Below are 25,368 nucleotides of genomic sequence, written 5' to 3' on the forward strand. Positions count from 1 at the left end.
TACTTTCTCCCAGTTTGTTGGAACCATTTACCTTTACATTGAATAAACCTTCCATGTGCTATTGTCAAACCGAGCATTGGGTGAAATTAGGTGTATTCAGTAAAATGCCCTTTTGACCATGACTTAGGGGTGTTTGTGCTATCTTAGCAATAATGGGAGTTTTTAAATGGCAGCAATCAAGAATTTTAAATAGCCCTGTACTGCTGATGTCCCAAACATGCCCGATTAGCCAGTTTCAAATGTACTACTATACAAACCTGCAACTAATGAGAGGAAACAAGTAGTAGATTATTCGTCGGGCAAATGTTTAGGTACTACTTGGGATCTTGTAGCTCGTAGTTATTGTGCGATTTCTTTATCTTCAAACATCTATAATTCAACATGGCCGAGGACAAGAAAGCGGGAGAAACTGAACACATCAACCTGAAAGTCATGGGACAAGATAATGCCATCATTCAATTTAAAATTTAAAAACACATTCGGCTACGTAAACTGATAAATGCCTACAGTGATCGAGCGGGGCTAGCCATGGCAGCTGTCAGATTCCGCTTTGTTGGCCAAGCAATAAACGAGAGTTACACCCCCTTTACCCTAGAGATGGAGGAAGGGGATACTATAGAAGTTTACCAACAACAGATTGGCGGCCAGAACTGTAAAACGACGGTGTAGTTCCCTGTGATGTGGTGAATTTATAAACACTGTGCGACACGTTAAACAACGCTCATGAAATTTCAGTTATTCATTTCTGAAAATACTATGTATTTAATTTTCACATGACATATTGTTTTATATAATTTAAAAATGACATTAAAGGATTTACCCACACAGATAGGTACAAAAATCCAAATTAAGAAGACAATTCATTGGCGTATAGTTAAGGTCTAAATACATGCTTATATCTGTAAACATTTTTTTTGTATTTACAATCCATTCCTTAATAGTTGTAAGCCACAATGAGAGGAGACGGATGCAAATGTGAACATAAATGTTTCTGTGGAGCCAAACAAAAACCTTCACTTGTTTAACCACTTAAAATAATTTTTAAATTAGTATAGAATAAACTATCACTATGAAAACAGAAAAAAACACATATTTAAAGTTTGTACACACGATAATAAATGTAAATGATTATCACTAGTAAATAATTAAAACAAAAAAATATCATAATTAAAAAGGAACCTCAGACAAATTTTATAACCTGAGACCAAATTAGTAAAATTATCAAACAAAAACCTCAAAAATCAAAGATACCTAATACATAGACAATAAATATAATTACATGAATATGCTGATATAATAAAAAATATTACAGACATATATTTACACCAAAAAAATTAGGGATCAAGGCAGGTGTTAACACTTTTATAATGACTAGGATTTCTAAAGAGCCAGAAAAAATATAACGGCTATAAATGCTAAAGGACTCACCCTTGTAAAGTTGACTGATGGAAATTACAAGTTGATTAATCCAATGTTTCTATTGTTAAGTCTGTAAAATTTAAATATCTTAAAAATATATATAATTTTAATATTAATAAATATATATAACAATTAAAAAATATTTAAAATTAAAAATTGTTAAAATTAAAATTTTATTAAAAATTAAAATTTAAAAAGCTTATTTCCTTTGGGAAATTTGCTTAAAACTCATCTTAATTAAAATCTGTAGCCTGTTTACAACAATTATCTTTGGACCTTTTTCCGTCCAAATATAACATCTGCATCTGGGGCTCCCTTGGGATGCTGATATTTGTGTCTCCTCTCTCGGTTTAGGTTGACCATAGCTGGTTTTTGATTCTGTAAATTGAAAATAAAAATTAATTTATTACCGTGTATGGTTTTGCAATATAATACTCTCGAGAGACAAACTGGTTTCAAATTAACTCTAAGTGTGCCACAAAAACCGTATTTTTATATTGACCAAACATTCTTTGTCAATATGAAAGTCCTAAACACCAAGTTGAGTCAGGGACCAGATTTGCCAGTATATAGACAACTATACACAAAACTCATGTGTTACAAACCTGTTTTGGCCAGGTATGTAAGACCAAACTGGATAAGTGTGAAGGAATTGAATCTTACATTCGTTACTCCCCTCATTTAGTTGAAATTGCTGACAATGAAACGATCAGAATTTAACAATGGTAGTTAGATTACTATATAAAAAAAATTTCTAGTTTTTTTTTAAGTCTGATTAATGTATGGAAATTTTGGATTTAGGATCTTTGCCAAAATGGACTTATAGCGACTCGATACAAGACAATAGTGCAAGTCACGTGAGACAGCTAGGTGCGCGCGCAGCTACGGCAAGCACTGCGGCGAGCCGGCGAGAGTAGAGTACCTGAGTAGTGTCTTGCGTGCCACCAGCAACAGTCGACTAGCCCGGATAACTACTAGCATAAGACTATGTCTAGATAGGTTCGTAGGGGTTGGGGAAGGGTGTAGGTTAGGGTAGATAATAATTAATTATGTGATTTGTTAGGTTCACCAATGGCCGTGGTCTGGTAATCAATATCCCAAATTTAGAATTCACATTTGCTAAATCTAGTTACTTTTCACGAATCAGAATAAGTCCAGATATATATTTATTTCACTGTTCACTATATTACAATTAGATATATTAAATAACATAAAAGCTGGCTGTGATATGCAGCTAAGGTAATATTGTGCACTTTGACAAGGTAGTTAGCTTCCTTCCAGTAGAGTTGAACAACGACAGGAAATGTGCGTGATTTGGAAGTGGTGAGAGGAAGGTATATAGGGCCCAGGTATCTTCATTTACACTCATACTACTCCACATCACCACAGACTACTCGGAAGGATTCACACAAAGACAATGGCAAAAATCGTTTAGCTGTCATTAACGGCTCAAGCTACATAGTAACTACATTAATGTTGGTAAAGAGCTATAACAAGCAAAGACTTTAGATTTAACTTTTTAATATTGATGAGGAAGTAACATCTTAAAAATTTTACTGAAACAATTCACCATCACAAGAAGACAAAAAAACTCAAATTTATTTAAATTTCACTGCACTTCCTGGATGATTGAAGATATTATAATTAGTTCAATCTAACTGAACACCTTTGAAAACATGTAAAATACAGTGAAACCTCGATAACATGTCAACCTTGATAACAACAAGTCATATTTAACAGTCCCCATGAGAGTCTTGGTATCGAGGTTCTACTGTATTGAGATATTTGGTTATGTGACTGCAAAATATGATAAAAATAAATGTTTCATCAAAGAACATAGAATCTTACCTGACACAATTGATCCTGGTAATCCTCCTCCTCCAGACGATCGTTTATGTCGAGAGTTAGCCTCTTGACTTTTTCCATCTCTACTCGTTCCGCCTAGTAAAAGATATTTGATTAAATATGTAAAACTAATACTCTAGTGTTAGTGTTATCAGTATTAAACTATGTTGTTAGGTCTGTTCAACAATTGAATAGTCTCCCTGGTCATGAGAAAACATTATTTTTTGGTTGAGGGTGTCAAATCTAGTGTTGGTCAGGTCTGGTGTGACACTCATGAACTTGGTAGGTGAGGTTCACATAATATAAACATTAGATGGCTAGAGTGAAATTTGACAGGATGGGTAGTCTCTTTGTAGGTTTAATCTTTAATCAAGAATATTCTTACTTTTCACTTATCTTAACTGTGTGTGTTTGTGTGCACGTCCAATGTCCATTAAAAACCTTTCTATGTGAATTTTTATTTATCTGTTGTCTTGTATTCTATATAAGGTAAAGGAAAACATGATACGGAAATATACATGAAATCAGTGAATAATCTCTGGGAGTTGATCGTTTAGACCTCTATGTTCATCATGTTGTTAAAACCCCATTACAGCTCCCTAATTCTTAGGCAAGACTTTGAATTAAGTTCTAGGTATTTTATATGAAAGAATTATCTTGTTCAATTATACCTTCTCTTGTGATCTCAGGTTAAGAGCCAGTTCAGAGTCAGTAGGCACAGCAACACTCTTGTATTGTTGTTTGTTCCCTTTCCTCAACATTAGAACAAAATTGACCGTTCCTTTTTCTTCCGTTTCCGGATCTTGAAGTTGTTCTGTTAAAAACATTGTTTTGGTTTAAAAATATAAAAATGAACGATTTATCTACTGATATAGCACAAACACTATATTTGGTAATCAATATGGATTCACTAAGATAATTGATTTATATTCTCCTTCTACCAGTTGCACTATCCCTAAAACTCTAAAGACACAATAAGTATAACTATACTAATTATGTATTGCACTACAGTTAATGTAATTAATATTGTGAAGAAATTTTCAATACAGATATAGACACACAACATATCTGTTTTTTACTTTATATTAGGGATGTGTCGATTCTCTGTACCGATTCTCGATACCATCTATACCTAAGACATTGGTATCAGTATTAAGATTTGATCGTCAAAAGTTAATACCAATATAAACCTGACATGTCTGTAAAGATCGCGTGATCGTTATATTACTGCGATTGTGCATGACAGACAATGATAACGTTTCCGTAACCGCGAGAGACGACGATAATGTATACACGGCCGCAGGAGATAATCAGAATCTTCCCGATGATGTATATACGACTGCGGGATATGTTCATGATTTTTCCACAATCTCAGTAAAGGATGATGATGTTTCTGTTTCCGCAGGCGACAGTTATGATGTTTCCGTTACTGAGGGAGATATTCAAGATTTTGCAATGAATGGGGAAGAGGATGATGATGTCTCCACAACCAAAAAATCTCAGACTGGCACACCTCTAGTTATAAATAACTAGTTTACCTTGTGGTTGCCAGATTCTTGAAATGTGTAGATATCTTGCTCGATGTACATTTCGCTACATGTGTAGCATCGTCAGGAGCACAGTTTGTCACATTAGGCTATTTAACACAAACACTATTTACAAATATTTACATTTTCGGTCGGATGACGATTTACGGTAAAGTCATAGGAACCCAGCGCGCGAACGCGTGCGCGGACCGGAGGCACTACATGTGTCACTATTTGACTGACAACTGGCTTGAGGAGGTATGTTTGGGGAGGTTCGGTCAGGGGATGGGGGTGAGTTTACGATGTTAGAGCTTTCTCTTCTTGGACTGCGACGTTGCCAAGTCTCTGCGCTGTTGCCACATTGATCTTCTAGATGGTTTATAAGTTTGAAAATTATTGAACTGTTGTAATCTTCTTTTTTGTTTAACAGGGTGTCTGCATTTGAAATATGGGTATGTTTATATATGTGGTAGCTTTCTTGGACTTTCGCTATTGACTTAGAATTGGTGCGTTTGAGGATTGTTAATGATTCTGGAAATGAGATGTGGTGATTCTGATTACTTTTCAGGTGTTTGGCGACTAATGATTCTGGATTGGCGTGGTGGCTGGCACTATGTTCTTTGAATCGCTGTTTAAATGATCTGTTAGTATAACCAATGTATTCTTTTTGACATGGTGGTGCACATGTTATTTTATATATGCCTCTTTCTTGTTCTATTGGGATGTCAGTTTTCTCAGCTATTCTGTAGTTTGGGACGGGATTTGTTTTTACTCTGTATGCTGGTTTATATCCTGCATTGTTGATTACAACAATTCAATAATTTTCAAACTTATAAACCATCTAGAAGATCATTGTGGCAACAGCGCAGAGACTTGGCAACGTCGCAGTCCAAGAAGAGAAAGCTCTAACATCGTAAACTCACCCCCATCCCCTGACCGAACCTCCCCAAACATACCTCCTCAAGCCAGTTGTCAGTCAAATAGTGACACATGTAGTGCCTCCGGTATGCGCACGCGTTCGCGCGCTGGGTTCCTATGACTTTACCGTAAATCGTCATCCGACCGAAAATGTAAATATTTGTAAATAGTGTTTGTGTTAAATAGCCTAATGTGACAAACTGTGCTCCTGACGATGCTACACATGTAGCGAAATGTACATCGAGCAAGATATCTACACATTTCAAGAATCTGGCAACCACAAGGTAAACTAGTTATTAATAATTCGTTCTTGAAGCTGGAATAATACACAACTCTAGTTATAATTGGTTGGTGTAATATAACCATAACCAATCCATACAGAAAATGTGATACTTTTTTCGAGAATTGAGAATCAATTTTTATGGTATCTCGGTATCGGGAATCGATAAATTTCAGTAACAACACATCACACTACTCACTTACTTTATAGAATTAACTCCAGCTTGAGGGGAGCACTGAACCAATCACAACTTATGGTGAAGGTTACACACCAGTAATCCAATACTACATTCATAGGTGAATAGCAGGATTTGATCCTAGACCTACAGGACAGAAGTTTAGTGCTCTAATACAAGAAACGCTGCACCCTATACTCCTTCATCACTGTACAAAAATGGTCCTTTTTGTAACAATAATTAATAGTTTGATTTCAAGATCAAGTTAGCAATTATAGAACAAACACATACCATAGGTCTTTTTTGCATTTGTTTTCACATGTAGAGGGACGGGAATATCAACATGCTGGGGTTTGACATTGTCTCTCATTCGATCTTGAAGGTTATCTGAAACCATTTTGTCGAACGCTGCGAGGAAATCATCATCTTCAGGACTATGGCTTCTTGAGTTCTGCAATGAAAAAAATTATAGAATTAGACATAACAGTGTGTTTCCAAGTTAAAAAGTGTGTATAAACTGCCAAATAATATTGAATAGACTACAATTAAATGGGGAGTGTTGCACGACGTGTAATGATATAGGCCTAAGTAAGTGTCACGACGTTCAAAATCAAAATACACTATTCGACTGTTGCACAACCTCCAAATCTCATCATGTCCAAAAGTACAGTAACTGCAAGAATTATTTAAACCAATTGAACAGCCAACCCTCCCGTTTGGAACATTTGTTGGCTAGCTGTATTAGAATCAGTGAGTATAGTCTTAAATTGATAAGAGAATAGTATATATGTAGTTGCCCTGAAGAAAATATTACTAGATATAATTTCTCAAATGAAGACGATACTCAAGACAAAGAAAATATATTTTGCATAGTTATTGAATACACCTGAAGCTTCATATTTTATAACATGAATACACAAGTATTTTTTTATGTGTTCAAGTGTTTTATTTACCTCATAATGTCTAGTGTATTAATTGTTCACGTACAGCCAACCATGCCATCAGCCGGCACTCATTAATCTATTTTGGTTACAGCAATTTTTTACTTCTATTAAACCTTTTTCTGACAAGATAAACCTCTCACTGTTTGGTTAGAACACAACAAAAATTCTCACGAAGTGGAATGAGTTTAAAATGGACCTGAGTAATACTAACCTGATTGTCCGATAGATCGTTGTCTGAGTCTACGTCAAGATCATCGTTGTCATTAATCCAGTCTTTTTTCCCGTTCTCCACTACAGCATCATTTTGGGTCTCTTCTATAACAAAATATACCATAATCTAACATTTAACATCAAAATTTTAAACAACAGAAAAGCATTAACGATTGGACAAATATATCAATGATGAATCAGGGACATGACCAAGGGGGTTGATATTCTACAGAATATTTTTTATAAAACTTAAACCAAATTAAAAGGACAATGGGTCGTGGTTTAAGGACTAAACAAGGTCATAAGTTGGCATCCCTGCTTCCTTTACTTCGTTACCGACCAACTGATAAGTATTTTTTCATTGTTTTCTAAATGGCTTAGTGTAATTTGGAATTAATTGTAAATAAAACTCAACATTGTGTTTTGCAAGTTCAAAGATAATGTATTCTAAAATACCATTTTAAACGTTAAGACTTTTTTATAAATTGAGAAATGGTTAGAGTTAAGTTTACAGGTTCTAGTACCTAATTATTCAACTAGGGTTATAACATGTAACAAATGTAAAGATGAATAATCTGATATTTTCACAAGTATGAATTAATCAATCTTAAATACCAGTTACGGTTTGAAGAAAAACATAATGAGTATTATAAGAAATAAATCCCCAATAACAATAACAGATGGAGAGAAGAATGAAAAATGCATTTCAGCTGATCGGCAATGAAGTAAAGAAAGCAGAGCTACTTATTAGCTTATTTTGTCATTAAACAGTGACAATGTGTACTTGTAATTAATTATTTAGGTTGTGTTTTATAAAAAAACACCCTGTAGATTATCAAACAGTGGAATCAATCAAAGATCATGTACCTGATCATTGATACTTATAAACATATTTTGAGTATTTTAGTTTACATTAATGCTGGGTTTATACAAAGTTAAACTGTGCTACAAGGTGTAGTTAACATTTGAAAGGTTCTTGAATACCAAAAACTGCATTAGCAGATATAGGACCTAACATTTTATTACCTACTTCCAAATAGGAAAATAGCACTTATCATTATACTACTACTTACTTCAGTGACTATCGTGGCCAAACTAAAACTTTCACAAACTGTATTACTAGTATTAGAATACAAACTTGTATGTTTTAGCAATGACTTTTACCTCTTTGGACCTAATCTTCACAGCAAATGTATTATCTTTGAAATAGTGAAAGCCATATTTAATCTTTTGACTTAATGGCAGTTTGGACCTAACACAATGAGTCCCTAGTGAAATGAGGGTTCATCTGTAAAATGGAGCCTTATATGCTGAAATCAAGTTTCTCAAAATATAATCTGTGCACATGCCAATCCTGCGTTGTGTGATGCCTCACACTCAACTGTTTTCCATTTTGAAGGCACATGATACTCTATATTAGTAATGTATAATATAGAGCTAACAGATATAAAAAATGTAAAACTTAGGTGTTGTAAAACTTTTCATTTGTGCTTAATCTGGGTTAATGACTCTAGGTTAAATACAAACAGTTAATTCATACACTTAATTACCGGTATGCATTAAGTCCACTTCGGACAGTTATAAAAAGCAATAGGTAAAGTACCTCAAAACCATAAAAGTAGACAGTTGTCATTCAACCTATGGTTAAATCTGTTTACTTACCTCTGTCAATGATTTTCATGTGTTTTATGTTGTTGTGTTCGTCTTCGTTGTTTAAGCTCTTCAAACTTTGAGCGACTGATTTTTCCTCATCTGATTCTTCCCCTAAAACATTATTATCTCAAGTTTTATTTCATATTTATATTTTTTATATTAATATTTTTTTAAATTTATATTTTTATTGAACCAACATTGAGTGGGTAAAATTGTCTAGTACAGGAGACTCTATCCGGCACTGCGCCACTCCGGCACTCAAGTAATCCGGCGTCTTTTGGCGGGTGAGGTCTTCCGCGATTGCAGCAAAATCATGAACATCTCCCACAACCGTTTAGACATTATCATCGACTCCAGCGGTCACGGAAACGTCATCGTTGTCTTGCGCGATCACGGCAAAATCCTGACCATATCACGTGGTCATGTAGACATTATCGTTGTCTTCCGCGGACACGGAAACGTCATCGCCATCATGCGCGATCGCAGCAAAATCATGAACATCTCCCACGGCCGTTTAGACATTATCATCGACTCCAGCGGTCACGGAAACGTCATCGTTGTCTTGCGCGATCACGGCAAAATCCTGACCATATCCCGTGGTCATGTAGACATTATCATTGCCTCTCGCGGACACGGAAACGTCATTGCCATCATGCGCGATCGCAGCAAAATCATGAACATCTCCCACGGCCGTTTAGACATTATCATCAACTCCAGCGGTCACGGAAACGTCATCGTTGTCTTGCGCGATCACGGCAAAATCCTGACCATATCCCGTGGTCATGTAGACATTATCGTTGTCTTCCGCGACCACGGCAAAAATCTGATCTCCTCCCCCGGGCCTGTAAATATCACCATCCACTCCCGCAATCACGGAAACGTCATCGTCGTCTTGGGTGATCGTGGCAAAGTCATGAACATCTCCCACGGCCGTGTAAACATTAACATCGTCTCGAAGAAGAATTTCGGAAACATCATTGTCGTTATGTCCGATCGCGGTGGAATGTCGGATTATAGTGGTTTCTGATCGCGTGATCTTCGAAGACATTTTTTAAGTGCATTTTATTTGTTTTATTGATAACATTCCAGTAATCCGGCAATTTCACGATCCAATATCTGACGGATTCCTGAGATTTTACTGTATGTTTATTTTATGTTGAGAAATTATAGCTAACTTTATGAATTCTTCTTTTTTACGCTAATTGTAAAGTTATTGATTGCTTATCTAATAAACATTGTGATACCAATTATATAGTAAGTTTTTGTACTAACATAACTGAAGACATTTTACAGCCCTATATTATTTTAGAGAACCATTTCGGTTAACCCCGGTTTCGGTTCATCCAAATTCGGTTGACAGGGGTTCTACTGTATTAGTAAAGCTATTCACAATTTGTATTATAATTTGGATATATAGCTTGGCAATTATTTGAAACTAGCTGGCCCGACAGACTTCGTCCTGTCCTAATGTGGTTTTATGTAAAATGCTCGTTCATTTTCAAGATGAGCTCGTTCGCATAGCTCAATCACGTCCTGGTTAAAGTTCGTTCGATACGCTCACTCACCTTCAGTTGCAAATTAGCTGTTGTCATAAATTTAAAAAAATAATAGTGCTGCACCCTGTTGGTAAACCTATTAACTTTTTAATGCTATTTAACATCACAGAATCAAATTGTTTAGTTGAACCAGCTGTTAAGATTATTTAATTCCATTTAAATATGAGTACTCCTAAGGTTAACATGGGAAACTCCAGAGCCACTGGGGCGGAGCTCTTTTGACGCATCTGCACCAAACTTCACACAAACCATCCTTGAATAGTGCTAAATAATGCCTGAAAGTTTCATCACAATCTGTTGAGCGGTTTCAGAGTCCATAAAGGACAAACAGACAAACATACATTGGATTTTATATATATAGATAGTACAGTAACTCAAAGTTGTTGTTGTGAGTTTTGTAGACTATATTTATAGAAACTAGTGGTTTACAGTTTTTAGACAGTTGGGACCATTAGTCTGTGCACACGGCTCAGACCCCCCACCTACTGGATTTAACGAGTAATATCCACCTCCTTTCCTCACGTGCCATAGCCAGCCGCGCGCCCAGGCTAATAGTCCCAACAGTACCTTCCTGGCAAAAGTTTTCTAAACAGGATTTCTCTTCAGCTGTTTCTTTGGCTAAAGAACATTAACTTATTTCAAATATTTTATGTTATGCTCCTGTTCACATCCTTCAGAGAAGATATTCTTTTTCTTTATTCCCTTCTTTTATCACAACCAATAATCATAAAAGACTACAAAACAATATTTTGTTTCAAACAATAATAAACATACCTTCATCAGACAATGAGCCTTGCCTGGTATTATCAACTCCAGTCAAATCTTCCTCAACGTCATCTTCTTCTTCATCATTTGTTTCATTTTCATTCTCTGTCTCCATAATTGGATTAAGCTCATCATCATTCTGAACAAAAAACAAACAATTTTTAAGCAATGCTACATTACGCAAACTTTTAAGTTACTGAAAGAAGAAAGATACCTCTGTAAAAGTGTAAAATAATTAAACTTCACATTTATTCATATAAAGTTGTGGTCTTACCTTTAGCGGTTTGATTGGGTATGATTGGATTTGCAGGTTGGGATTGGAAGGGATTTTCACTCCTCTTAAAATTCAGGAGTATTTTGGAAAATCAGTAGATCAGGATCAGAGATTTTAAAACCTAAATATAAAAAACAAAATGTGGTAAGAAAGTAGCCCAATAAGTTTATTTGAAGTTACAAAGAAAAATATAGAGGAACAAACAAATAAATATGATGATGGATATGATTTAATAAGGAGGAAATCATAGTTTAAAATTTGAAGAACACCACAAACACTAGAAGTATGGGAATAGTAATTTATCTATTCAAGCCAAGCCAAACTGTTGTTTTAAATTCACAAACTCACAGCTCAATCAAGCCAAATTGAATCAAAATCCTTGAGTTAAAAACTTTTTTTTAATTTTTGAACCTTTTTGACACATTTTGACAACAGTTTGTATATGTTAAGTAACAAAAATCAATATTAATAATGCAAAAAGTCTCATTTACCAAAGAGGCCAACAGCTACAAAATACCTTGGCTTCAGACTATTCCATTAAAGGCATTAACTACTTTCAAGTAGGCTGATAAGCTTTTAATCACGTTTAAAAATCCATAAGTTATCTTGCTATGAAATAGATACAAATATAAATTGGAAATGACCAATACAAACTACTACTACAGTAAAAAAATTCCCGGAATGAATTTCTGTAGACATTTAGTGCGATCGCCAGCGGGAGATTTGCCTTGCAATAGTTAGTACGCCTGGGGAGGGCATATTGGTAGTGGGGGTATAGCTGACAAGCAGTAGTGCAGCATTTTAATGTTCGCACTCTGTTCATGAAATGCCATTTTATTTTTCAATGCAGGAACACGACCGACAGTAACCGACAAAGTAGACTTGCAGGTACACGAAAATCGCTTACCAATGCTGCATTATGGCTCGTCAGTTATACCCCCACTACCGATATGCCCTCCCCAGGAGTCGTACCAACTACTGCAAGGCAAATCTCCCGCTGATGATCTCGTTAATGTTGAAAAAAATTCATTTTGGGAACTTTTTGACTGTTATATGTATATATAATCAGCAAACGTAGTGCTTGATTTGAGACGCTACAACAATTTGATGATTTATCATACATATTTTCTTCAATAATATACAATGGAATAAGAATAATGGTATGGGATAACCTAGCCAAGGAAAAAAATCTTTGCCCTCCAAAAGACAGTTATCAGGTTTACAGCTCAAGTCCCCAGAAGAACAAACTGTTGCCACATGATGCAGTAACTATGTGGTCTTTATTGTCAAGCACCATGTTAATGCATTTTAGCAAGAGTGGTCAATGATAAAATACAGTAGACAAAAAATGTTATTAAATTTACAGAAAGAAAATTAAAATATGTCTGTCATTTGCCTATTGAGTCTGATGTTGAATGCAGTTTCAAATTGAAATCGATAACTACAGTAGACTCCCTCTTATCCGGACTCCTCGGGACCGAGGCCAGTCCGGATAACGGGTTTTCCGGTTAAGCCGACGTCCCTAAAACTCGTATAAACGGACCATTTACTGTGATATTCGACTTCAATATAGGAGAGCATTGTATTTAGACACGTAATCACTGGTCTCAAATCTTTCCCACAAGAACAGTTGTTTCAGTACCGCTAACTTCCTGCTGATCTAGTCCGGTTAAACCTATGTGCTGATAAAAGTTTTCCAGTTAAAGAGATGTCATTTCTACCGCGTGTAGTCCAGTTAAACCGATGTCCGGTTAAAAGGTGTCCGGATAAGAGGGACACCTTACCATCTATTACATGTATTTACTATCTTGGAGTCAACAGTATATGTGTAAATATATATTTTAAGTGTTATTAGACATATTTTTATTTAATTTCTGTTAAAAAAAAAACGAAGCCTGTTAAAATTATCAATAACACAGCATTCTTACATGCTGGAAGTTGATGAGTGGATCCCATTTGGACCTCATTTTCTCTGTAAGTTGACGAGCACTTTCTTCAGCCTCCTGGTAACTTTCTGACAGCTTGATAGTAGGCCTGAGACTAGTAAGACAGTCCCTGAACATGTGATTGATGTTTGTTGGGAATGGATTATCATCCGTCCAAACTGAGTCTGAGTGTTTGAACCAGAAGTAATGCTGAAACAGAAACAGATTTAAATTAGTCACCTGGGAATATTATACATTTTAAAATGAGGCAGAGTTCTAATCTAATTCTAATTCTATCATACCATAAAAACAGAATAAATCTTACAGTTTTTACAGGTTGTAAGTAGTTTTTTGTAGGGAAAACTGAACTCTTGGTTGGTAGGAATGCATTAAGCAGGAGGAACTTACCTTTAGATATAGGGTGTAGTATATCAAATTCAATGTTTACAAGGATGGCAAAATCAAAAATGCAACTTAAAATATGATTGTATCTAATCCATGGAGGAAAAAGTAAAAAAAAACTTGATTTTAGAAATATGTTGTAGTATGTAGATTTTAACTTTTACAAAGGCCAGTAAACTAAATATTCAACATAAAATAAGATTTTATATAATGAGACAGTGGCATAAGATGGTATACTGGGGCACATGGATTATTTTACATAGGATATAATACCGTAATGGTATTTTAAAATATTTTTGAGTTCTACAAGAAAGAAATTGTCAAGCCAAGACCCCACTACACTACAGGCCAGAGTCAAGCCGCGGGGTGACGTCACACAAGTCGCCGAAACTCAGCCCAAGCAATGCAAGGGGATAAAGCGGGGTTTGGTGCTGCGCTTTGATAAAACAGTCCCTGATCGTCAAAACAAATTAGTAACATATATTGTATAGTGTATACCATTGTAATCTGCATAAACTGACAATTACATTGTTGTAACTTGTGGATCTTCAATAAACACACAAAATTTTAAATCTGATAATAAAAAACATTTTAGAACGTTGTATGGGTGATATTTGTACAATAACTGTAATCTCATTGTATAAAATAGTTTACTATCTTGTATGATACGTAACTTATGATGAAATATTTATTTAACATTTAACTACCTATTTAATTTATCTTAAAAGTAACGTTTATCTTTTAAGAACTATAAATTAAGTATAGCTCATTGTTTTATTATATTAACAGATTTTTTATTAGATCTCATAAATTTCAATCATAAAAGCAATTTTAATAGCATTTGATAACACATCAATAAAGAACTATTTAAGTCTAAGTAAATGTACATATTTATCTTTTGTAATTTTTTTGCTTTTTAATTCAGTTGTGTTCCGGATTCAATTGATCAGTTTTCATTTTCTTTTTTTTTACATTACATTTTACAGCAAAAGTAAACTGAACACAAAATCTTATTATATCATATATTAAATTATTATTTAGTTAATTGTATGAATAATTAATAAATAAAAATATTACACCTCATATTATTATTTCCCGACATAATTTTGACAGTTTGAATACAAATTTAAAAAAAAATCGCTAACCGCTTTATTTCTTGCCTAACGTAAAGTGTAATTTACCTGAAAGAAAACAAAGAAGTAGTCCAACTTTGTTTTGCTGGGTCCGTGGCTGAAATACTGTCCACAGGTTTCAAGGAGTGTGCAGACTAGGCGAATGCGAAACAATTGATCTGGCGGATCTATTGGTGAAACTCTGTCGTAGTCAAAGGAAACCCCAAAGGCGATCAAAGAATAAAGGACCTTTCCAACAAAACAATACAGTGTGTTATAAGTCATATGATTAAAAATTTGCATTCAGTCTAAAACATTGATTATGTTTTCAACTATTAAATAGCCTAAAATTATAATAATTTAATTGGTTCAGTTATGAATGAGGCTCGACTGGTCTAGTGTGGCATCACGATGTAGGAGGCCTGCGATTAAATCCATTTGGTAACTGTGGTTTAGGTTCTTACGAAGCTGCGTGTCCACCTATAAAAAAGGGATAGGTTTTTGTTGTCTCTGTATTTGGGATATCTTGCAAATAAAAACAATTCAATAATTTTGATTACTGCAATGAAAACAATGAGAGTGATATTACATCATAATTTATACGAGTTAAACTTAAATATTCCATGGCTTTAAACACGTTTACTATTTTAGTTGTACTTTCTAATCTAAAACTATAGTTACCTTGAAAATGTCATTGCTTTCGACCATTCGATAGTTGTACAGTTCACCCAAGTATTTCACCATTGCCACTCGTCGCTGGTTTAGATTTTTGGTATTCACTTCTATTCCTATTCTTATGTCTTCTAGCACCCCATCAACAACATGGGCTGCCACAAACTCCTGTAGAAGAAATACATGGTTGGCTCAATAATGTGGGACTAGGGAAGGTTTACTATGTAGTACTGAAATGTTGGCAGTAATAATAATCAATTTAGGCATTATTTTGACAACAACAATTGTTATCATTACAAAAACCTATTTGATTTAGATTACTAACTGCTAACTGCTAACTGCTAACAGCTGTTTCTCATAGCCTGAATGTTGTTCACAATAACCTAAAAAAAATTACATTCTGCCCATCTGCATCACATAGCGAAATGCTAACAAGTCAGGAACTTCAGTTCAGTTGACAAATAACTAAACAAAGCACAGCAATTTACTTATTCCACCTAATAACCCCTGTTAATTGTAAGGTCCCCAGAACCAGATTGGAAAGACGTGAGACTCCTGTCTCAACACAAATTAAATACCAGTATATCGGCCAATACAATAACAGTATGGATACAAACTCATTCATTACACCTACGGATTACCGAGCGTGTCATACTATCATGTGTCAGTTTATCGATATTTAACTGCAACATATTAGGAATTACAGTTTGATACATTGAGTCAGGTACTGTGACTTTTTTCAATCCTCAATAACTTAATCTAAGGTCCAGTAGTGTGGATCTTCTTTATGTTTGATGAGTTTGGACCACTTCCCTTAAAAGTGTTTATTCAACTTAAAATGCCAATAGCTTAGTAAAAACTCAAAATATTTCTATTTATTTAAGTGGTACACATAATGCATATAAATAGGGTCAATACGATTGTAAAACATAACAATACTAGTACCAATAAATCTGATCCCCGTTGAACCATTATCCAATATAAAAGGCGCTTGTTTGTAAGTGTATCAATGTGTTGGCTTTTTACGTTTGGCAATGGTACATTGATTTCACAACTCACCTGGTATTCAACAAGGCCAGCTAGGAGGTTGGCCAAGTCTTTGATATTGGGATAAGGAACATTCCACGCTTGTGTCAGACATTTAATGGCATAAGCAGATATTTGTGGGTCTCTCCAATTCAGTCTGAAAATTAATTATAGAGCATAAATAGATTTTTACAGGGAAAAAACTTGCCTTGAGAATAAAATTAGGAAGGAGGAACGGATACATAACTAACTTAATTTTCTTCTGAAGAAATCTCCTTGGAGAAAAATATCCAATAATACACTGTAAATAAAAAAAGTTATTTATATTGTGAACTTTTTGTGTGCTATCAACAGCTTAGAACTAGAGCTAATCGGTAACAGAATCCGAACCCAATATATTGCTGCTTCGGGCCATAGTACATGGCGCTACCAACTGAGCCACCCTATCACCAAGGGTTTTAAAGGAGAGATCAGTGGCCTTTTTTTTTACCTTGAATTTTCCCGTTCAGATGGGCATCAAAAGTCTGAGTTTGGAATGTGTCAAGCATAGAAGAATTGAATTGTACTCATAAACATAAAAATTAAGTGGCAGCCACATTGTTTTTAATCTATAGTTGGTTGTTCATATACTTTTGCAACATTTCAGCGGAATTGGTCCAAATATTTACCAAGATAGAAAGATACCATTTATTCTTTCAATAGTATAGAATATTTGCTTAAGTCACTGCAGGGATAATGGAACATAAAATTTGGTACATTAAGAAATTTAAGGAGAGTTGGCCCCAAGAATTTCTCATCTGCTAAAACACAGGAGATGTTCAAACAGGATTTGAACAGGATTGTTCAATGTTTAAACAATTGAAGAGTAGGTAAAGTCCAACTAATGAACAATAATAAACTAAGTAAAACTTGACAATATGACTAAAGCTACCCAGCCACTCACAGAATAATTAATGACTCACCTTCTCATTGAGTCAAGAACCTTGCTGGACTCAGTGTGTTTTGTCAAATCCTGGTATAGAATATGTCGTATAAACTCATGCATTACAGGACGTTCTTTTACTTTTGATGCTGGACTTTCGGGCGGATTCACAAAATAGTAAGCATTCTCTATCATTGTTACATATCTCGAATCCAACGCTTTCCCTGACTTCATCCTCATCATTTGCTCCTGAAAGTTATGAAAATAAAGAGTTTAAAATAGGGGTGCTCAAGTGTTAATGAACTTTACAACTTAGAGTTATGAACTTAATATTAAAGCTGATGATGCATTCCTTTCCCTGTCCTTTAATGTATTCCTAAGCCGAGTGCATTATACTCAAAAAATTAATCTCATAGAATTTTAATTACTTTCAAACTGAATCTCTAATTCAAAGAATTTGACAAAAAAGCTTGTTGATTATCAACAATCATTTTGGGAGACCATAGAATAAGAAAATAAGATATCATGGATATGGGAATATGTAAAATTACTACATCCAATGTAGCCATAGGAATGAAGAGGGCAAGCACCAGAAACTACACAATCATTTGAACACCCAATAGCATAAAAGTAAAAAAAAAAACAATTAGTTTTTTCCAAATCCATTTAAATACAGTAAACAACTATTTTATTTTCATTCCTACTATTTGCAATTGCAGTGTATAGATACTCTTTTGAAGACTACAACCATGAAGGGTAAACTGCTGATGAATGTATTAAGTAAGTTACTTTACTTCTTCAAAAGTAGGAAATAGCCAAGTAGTTAAGATTATTGCTATTTATATTCAGTTTTGAGTATAAAGGACAATGATATTTGTTAGCACAACTCTCATCAATTCATACTTACCAAGTAGACCTTGGTCCTCTGATGAGTGTCTGGACTTCTAAAGAAGAATCTGCCGCAAGTTTCCAGCATTGTGCATGCCATTTCAATGTGGTGATGAGAGAAATCGTGCAGTAGAATTTTAAGGCAGTAAAGTCCCTCAATTTTGGAGTATAGCTCAAACTTTACCAGTTCTGCGATAAAACGGATCACCTTCAGCTTTGACTCAATGTTTATCTGGTCCTGTACGCAGAAATAAAGTAGTTATATAGTGTTAGTACAGTTTTGGATAGTGTCAAATAAAAATTCTTTTTAAATACCTCTTTGCGAGCTATATACAAATACCCAGTTCTATTTAGTTTAATCCCTAAATTAAACTGCTAGTGTAATAGATTTTCCACAGCTGCAGAAAAATGGTCATTTGAACGCAAAACTGTATGATTTATAATTGAACGTGCTGCCCTTACAAGAATAAGTCTTGTTCCGAACTCCTGATTTGAATCAAGAAATATTTCCTAGCTGAGAAGTAAAGTTTAACTGGTTTTAAGGATTACACTTAAACTTGGATTACAGCTGTTGAACTTGTCAACTGAGCTTCAATTGGTTCTGTACAATGTTCATTTCTAGAGTCCTCATACCCTAATAAGACAACTGACTGGCTTGATTCTACACATTACTATAATGACTTTTAAAGTTTCTTCCTCAAGAGGAAATGCGAAAATTGAAGAGATGTAGTTGCAACTACCCAAATTCAAACTATACAACTTAAGAACCAACATGAAAACTCACCTTCTTCCTCACGTGATATTTGAAATCGTGCTTCAGTAGGAGACAGAGATCCGTGGCAATATCAGGCAACAATGGGTTGAGAATGGCTACCAATCTTGCATAGAACGGAAGCAAATCTAGCCTGGTCCTTGGTACTCCAAACAAAGTTCTGAAACAAAGTTGATAACAAGCTTATGAACAGAATGCTTGACATATCAACCCATCAGCGTGGATGTTTTAAGCCGTGTTTACACCAAAGTTTGGAACAAAATGTTTGGAGGGGTAGCAGGGAAGTGTTTTAAAGATCGTAGAAGTACAGAATAGTTATTTGTGCAACTAGTGAGAAAAGTGAGCAATTGACTCACTCGAGAGAAATCCTTACTCACGAGCCGTAGGCGAGTGAGGAATGGTTTCTCGAGTGAGGCAATTGTACTTTGAACTCGAGTTGCACATTATACTTTTCCTACAGTTACCATTAAACAAATAAATTGGTGAAGAAACATAACCTATTTTTACTCAGAAGTGAACTTTTAATATAACATTAAATGTGAAGTGACAAATACAACAGTACAACAACTGACCAGCTGATTAACAGCCAGTGCTGCCAACGTATTTCGCGCGCATACGACGTTGCCTGCATGTTACGCGCTCACTATTTCGTGCCTTCACGTTGCAAATCTGGAGTGAGACAAAGTAATTAGAGTGAGACAATGTTAACCCTTTTAAGGCCAAGCACCAAAACGGCGCCCATCCCTCAAAGGCCAGCTGTTTTATTGTGGTTTGTCCCAGAAAGGCCAGGTGATTTTCCAGCTGGCGAGCATAGTTTTGGTTAAAAATTCATAACAGCTTTATTTTTTATCATAAACCAATAATTTTTTTTTACTTGTTGGAAATCGAATAGGCTTTCAGTAAATATACAAATTACCCACAAATTCTACAAATAAAAAAAAAATTTCAAAAATAATATTTTTTTTAATTTTTTTTTATAAATTTTATGTTTGGCCTTCACTTAAAAATATTCTACCTTCATATATCACTTGTAACCATACATATATATAAACTATAGTTAATTATTAGTAAAATTACAAATTTTGAAGTGCCTACCTTTATTTGAAGTTGAGTTATGGCGTATCATATGAACGGTGACACCACACTGATTTTCATCCAAAATGCGAAATGCAAGCGAATGCCCTAACACTTCCATATCACTTGTAGTTCCATAATTTCAGTCAAAATAAATTACAGCTACACATAATAAAAACAAAAAATAAGAGTTAATCAACCTAACCTAACTTATATACACACACAAAAATTATATACATCTTCAACGCCGACAGGCTTATTTACAGCGATGTTGTCCAAAACATAGGGGATGGATACCCCTTTTGCAACAATATCTGGATCTTTTCCTTGGTCCACCATTTGCTGTACTGATAGGGCTACACACTGTACAGTTTTTCTCTAACCTACCAGGTAAATGGTCGATTCCATCTCCACCTCCTCCCACAGGCGCAACAACTTGTCGAGTTTCAAACCACTCCTCAGCTAATTGATCAATAATGTCAGCTGTATAATCGTATCTATTCAGGATCTTACCAGAATTATTCTCTTTATACAATATATAAGTGTTCAAAACCATTCGAGCCATGATGTTAAATGTTACTTTACGCCAGTACTTCAGAGTTCTGCGTTCATCTAGATAGCAGTACACCATCTGGTCCGAAGTGTCAATACCACCCATAAACATATTGTATTTATCTATGACCTCTGGCTTTTTATTAGTAATAAAATCATTCTGCCTTTTCTTTGTTTTCTCCACTGTTTTTGCCTTAAACTTAGTTGACAGCAAAAGAACCGGGTTTTTCTGGGTCTTCTTTTCTCGGTAACTGAGCATAAGGATATTTTCATTTTCATTTCTTACGTAGCACTGCTGACCAACTTTTAATTTCTCTTTAATTATGTATGGGATTTCCTGCCTGTTCCTCCTTATGGTCCCAGTAATATATGTTTCTTTTGAGAACAGAAACCTAGCTAATGGTATGGACAAAAAAAAATTGTCAACGAAAATGTGGTATCCCTTATTTAGGTAGTTTCCCACTTCTAGTAATTTAACTACAACTTTATGGGCCAAACCTTCTTGCTTGTTTTCATTCAGTTCATTTTCTTTTTTCCCTTTATAACAGAAAAAGCCCAAACAATAGTTACTGACAGAATCACACATCATCCATAATTTGATTCCCCACCTATGATGATGTTTGTTGGGCAAATACTGTGTCATCATTGTGTGGCTTTTTGTACCAATCAAACTCTCGTCTATGGACAATTCTCGATGTGGTACATAATAACGTCGGAAAACTCTATTGGCATGTTCTACTAACAGGGAGAATCTAGAGCATGGGTCATAATTTGGTTCTCCTGGCTTAGGGAGGACACTTGAATCGGTTATATGGAAGAATCGTAAAATAATTTCGAAGCGGTTACGACTGAACATCTCTCTAAACCAGGGTAAGGATTGGCTTTTACTTTTGGTTCTCCAATAACAGTCAATTGTAGGCCTTTTGTTTAGGCCCATGTTCAGTATGACTGCTATAAAAGCCTTGATTTCAGCCAATGTAACTGGTGACCACTTTATGGAAGAATTTGGGAATTTCTCCAAGTACCTAGCAGCATACAAGTTTGTCATAGTAACAAAGGTTGTCAGTAATGTCTCAGTAAAAAAAAGGTAGAAATAATCAATAGGCCTAGCATTGTTAGCAGGGCAATGTCTAGGTCCTGGTTCTTCATAAAATCCTTGCTCTGTGACATTACCTAGATCATTTTCTTCCGAAACGATTTTCCACCCTGCATTGGCGTCTGACTCAAATATAGGCCATTGAACATTGTAGACATCCTTGTCATCATTTACCACACGCCTTTGCCTACCTCTAGGCCTAGGCCTAGTTTCAAAACTTCCACCACCACTATTTTGATCATTACCTAGGTTAGATGATCGCGGTCTACCCCTAGGCCTAGGCCTACCTGAGGAAGTTGATGGCCCTGGATCATCAATATCTTCGCCCTCCTCTTCTTCTACCTCATGATCCTCTGGAATGAAATCGGGGTCCTCATCCGTATCATCGGCTATGTCAAAATCACTATCCTCCTCACCAGAATCATTTTCTCTCAGTTCATTTTCAACAGTAGGACACAAGTCACCATCATCAATAAAAGTAACACCACTTGTAATAACGTTCTGTATTAGAGTACCTTCACTTGTGGGTGACTTTTCACGATGTCTTTTACTCATAATTTATGTTAAAATGTACAAACAACAATCTTGTTAAAGGTACAATCAACAATAAACATTACCAAAACGCACAACGAAATGTAAACAATACCTCACTCACGACGGAAGACCACGGTACGTAGTAAGCAAGCTGATTTCGCTAGCAGAATGCACAGAAATAAAAAAAAATTACGAAAACGGCAATCATTGCTGTTATTCATGTAGCCTGGAAATCCCCCTACACAACAATACCAAGGTTTGTGGCGTTTGGAAAAATTAAGCAGCCAGTGAATGGAAAGAAAGAGGCGGGTGCCTATTACGGCCGTCGGCCGCGAACGTGACTTTGCCCGCGGGGGGCTATTACGGCCGCCGGCCGTGAACGCCGTTTTACCCGCGGGTGCCTATTACGGCCGTCGGCCTTAAAAGGGTTAACATTGTCTCACTGATGAGCGAATTGGCCACTTTGCTTTCTCAAATCAGTGAGAGAACATGTACATTGTTAGGTAACTGTAGGAAAAACATATAGAAACATTTTGTTCCAAAACAAATGTTTCTTATGTTTGGAACACCCTTTGATCTTTACCGACAACTGGTGGGAAAACAAATTTCTATTGTAAACACTGAAAAACTGTTTCCGACATCAAAATTCTTATATTCTAAAAGTTGTGTTTCTTGGTTTTTTAGAAACATTATTGTAAACACGTGTTCCTAACTCCAGTGTAAACACGGCTTTATAGAAACACAAGACATTTACAATATAATATCAAGAACAAAGTTGATAAAAACTTGTGCACAGTATGCTTGACACTTTTTTTGATAGTTTCGTCCGGTGCCACTAGGATCATGTTTTTGTTTATAATTTGTTCCTTGTTATTTCAGCTATTAAAAACATCTTTTATCCAATAAAAAAAAATTGTAATAAAAAATAACTCGTCCTAAAAAATAGAAAAAAAATTCTGTCAACACTAGTGCCCAGTGTCACCAACATGAACTAGACATGAAAACCAAACTTGAGATTTTACAATGGAGTGAGAAGTATACTTGTGTTGGATAGTCTATGGTTGACGTTAGGAAGATGTCTGGAGTCTGTAATACCTTCAGAGAGCTGTTGGGCTGGTCTTTGTGGGATGGAATTTATTGCTTTATAAACTAGAAATAGTTCATTCAATATACAACTGTGTAAACTATAGCACCCATTTAAAAAACATAAATTGTCTGTTGAACGTGAGTTATACAACATGTTTGATTTCAATATTTTATAGCCAACTAATTTGTTATTGCTTACAAGGTTTTACTATGCAGTTGTTATCCCTATTATGAACTAAGCAGTTTGTTTGTTTGTTGTTTGGTTTCACATCAACACATGTTATAAAGGCTTTAATTGTGATGCAATTAATATAGAAAACAGTATCAAGAATCAATGTATGTTTGTATCGAAACCTCTTAAATTATTACTAAATATTTACTTTTACTTACTTGACCAGTTTCTTGCGATGATGTTTGGTGTTGTGGTACATGAGAAACTCAATCGCAGCATTGTCAATCATTTCCCGATTGACACAATTTGAAAGCAGGTTCAAAAATCCATCCAACAATATTTTATTGTTGGCACTATTGTTATCTGACTCTTCAATCTCTGTAAATAAAACGTAATTAAATGAAATGTTTATTCTTCATGTTTACAAAGTTCTGATTTTCACATATACACATATATGACTTGTTTATGATAGACCCTTAGGTACTACCTTAGCAAAAATTACCTTAATGCTACATTACTTTCTTTTATAAATCCATACATAAAACCCCTTACTAAATAAATTTATAAAATCATCTAGGGAATAAGGGAATAAGAGGATGAGATAGTATTTTATTTTTATTTTTAAGATAAAATAGAGCAATCTATCCACCATCATGCAATCTATCCACCCTAGAGCATTACTATGTCATTTACAAATTGGTCAGTCTGTTCAGCTTCATCATTTATAGATCAAGGGGCCTTATTGACGGTCTACACAATCTTGGATTTTGTTCATCATACGCTGAAGTATCTAGATATTAAAAAAAAACAGCGGTTTCAGGTGCTTGCACTTCTTTTAATGTTGCTGAAGACACAACCCCTTTCCTAGCAGCAGGCAATGAGGATCACAATATTTGTATTTTTGACGATAAGAATAGGCTACCTTTCATGGTGTGATTGGGGCAATTGCTCCAAAAACACGATCTACCCTACTGTGAAAAGGGATAATGTTGGTGATATTGTCATCAAAAACTTGGACAAAGTTGAGTTGGTCTGGAGCTATGCAGATAATGCATTCAAAATCGGGTGGACCGATGCTTCTAGGTGTCAAACGAGGTAACTCACATAGGGTTTCCCCTCCCTCGAGGGGTTCTTGAAATATAATTGAATAAAATCTGATATTACACACCCAGGGAAATCTTCAATTTTATTTCATCCTAAAATTGATATGGCAGCGGGAGACATGAGTTGTATCTTTTCTACACTAACATACTTTAACAAATTAGCATACAACCATAGTTTTCCATGTGTAGTTACTTTTGATCAGCCTTTATTATGGAAAGCTTCTCAAATCATGAATACTGAAAACGAGCTTCAAGACATTACTTTAATGCTTGGAACATTCCATAGGCTGATGAAATGTATTGGGTGCAATTGGCACTCTCATGAATGGATCAGGAGTATTTATTTTTTATTGATGACTGGAAAAGCTGTTTCTAGGGCGAAGAGAGGACGTATGATTGTAGATGCAGCCCTCAATACCCTAATAGTGTCAGAGGTTTTTCCTCCCAATGAACATGGAACTTTCCAA

The 25,368-nt window shown here is 35.2% G+C and overlaps 1 protein-coding gene and 1 pseudogene across 2 annotated transcripts in view; one reads left to right on the top strand and one right to left on the bottom strand.

The window, feature by feature from the left end:
* The first annotated feature begins 381 nt into the window (after window positions 1–381).
* LOC129000523 (small ubiquitin-related modifier 3-like) lies at window positions 382–669 on the top strand (annotated as a pseudogene).
* A 1,009-nt stretch (window positions 670–1,678) lies between these two features.
* Window positions 1,679–25,368, bottom strand: part of LOC128982831 (regulator of nonsense transcripts 2-like) — a 46,951-nt gene continuing 23,261 nt past the window's right edge. For both annotated transcript variants that reach the window (XM_054401859.1, XM_054401858.1), the window contains 15 exons: window positions 24,017–24,176; window positions 19,297–19,444; window positions 18,532–18,750; window positions 17,665–17,873; window positions 16,736–16,859; window positions 15,686–15,844; window positions 15,074–15,253; window positions 13,494–13,700; window positions 11,301–11,430; window positions 8,980–9,081; window positions 7,319–7,422; window positions 6,455–6,614; window positions 3,936–4,078; window positions 3,268–3,360; window positions 1,679–1,797 (listed from right to left, as the gene is read on the bottom strand). In XM_054401859.1, the coding sequence (XP_054257834.1) occupies window positions 1,684–1,797; window positions 3,268–3,360; window positions 3,936–4,078; window positions 6,455–6,614; window positions 7,319–7,422; window positions 8,980–9,081; window positions 11,301–11,430; window positions 13,494–13,700; window positions 15,074–15,253; window positions 15,686–15,844; window positions 16,736–16,859; window positions 17,665–17,873; window positions 18,532–18,750; window positions 19,297–19,444; window positions 24,017–24,176 (2,252 nt within the window). In that variant the 3' untranslated portion in view covers window positions 1,679–1,683. The remainder of the gene's footprint in view (window positions 1,798–3,267; window positions 3,361–3,935; window positions 4,079–6,454; window positions 6,615–7,318; window positions 7,423–8,979; window positions 9,082–11,300; window positions 11,431–13,493; window positions 13,701–15,073; window positions 15,254–15,685; window positions 15,845–16,735; window positions 16,860–17,664; window positions 17,874–18,531; window positions 18,751–19,296; window positions 19,445–24,016; window positions 24,177–25,368) is intronic.

This window comes from Macrosteles quadrilineatus, unplaced genomic scaffold (genome assembly GCF_028750875.1).
Source record: "Macrosteles quadrilineatus isolate MER2022 unplaced genomic scaffold, UCM_ALF_1.0 Scaffold_1__1_contigs__length_201487025, whole genome shotgun sequence".
NCBI classification, from domain to species: Eukaryota; Metazoa; Arthropoda; class Insecta; order Hemiptera; family Cicadellidae; genus Macrosteles; species Macrosteles quadrilineatus.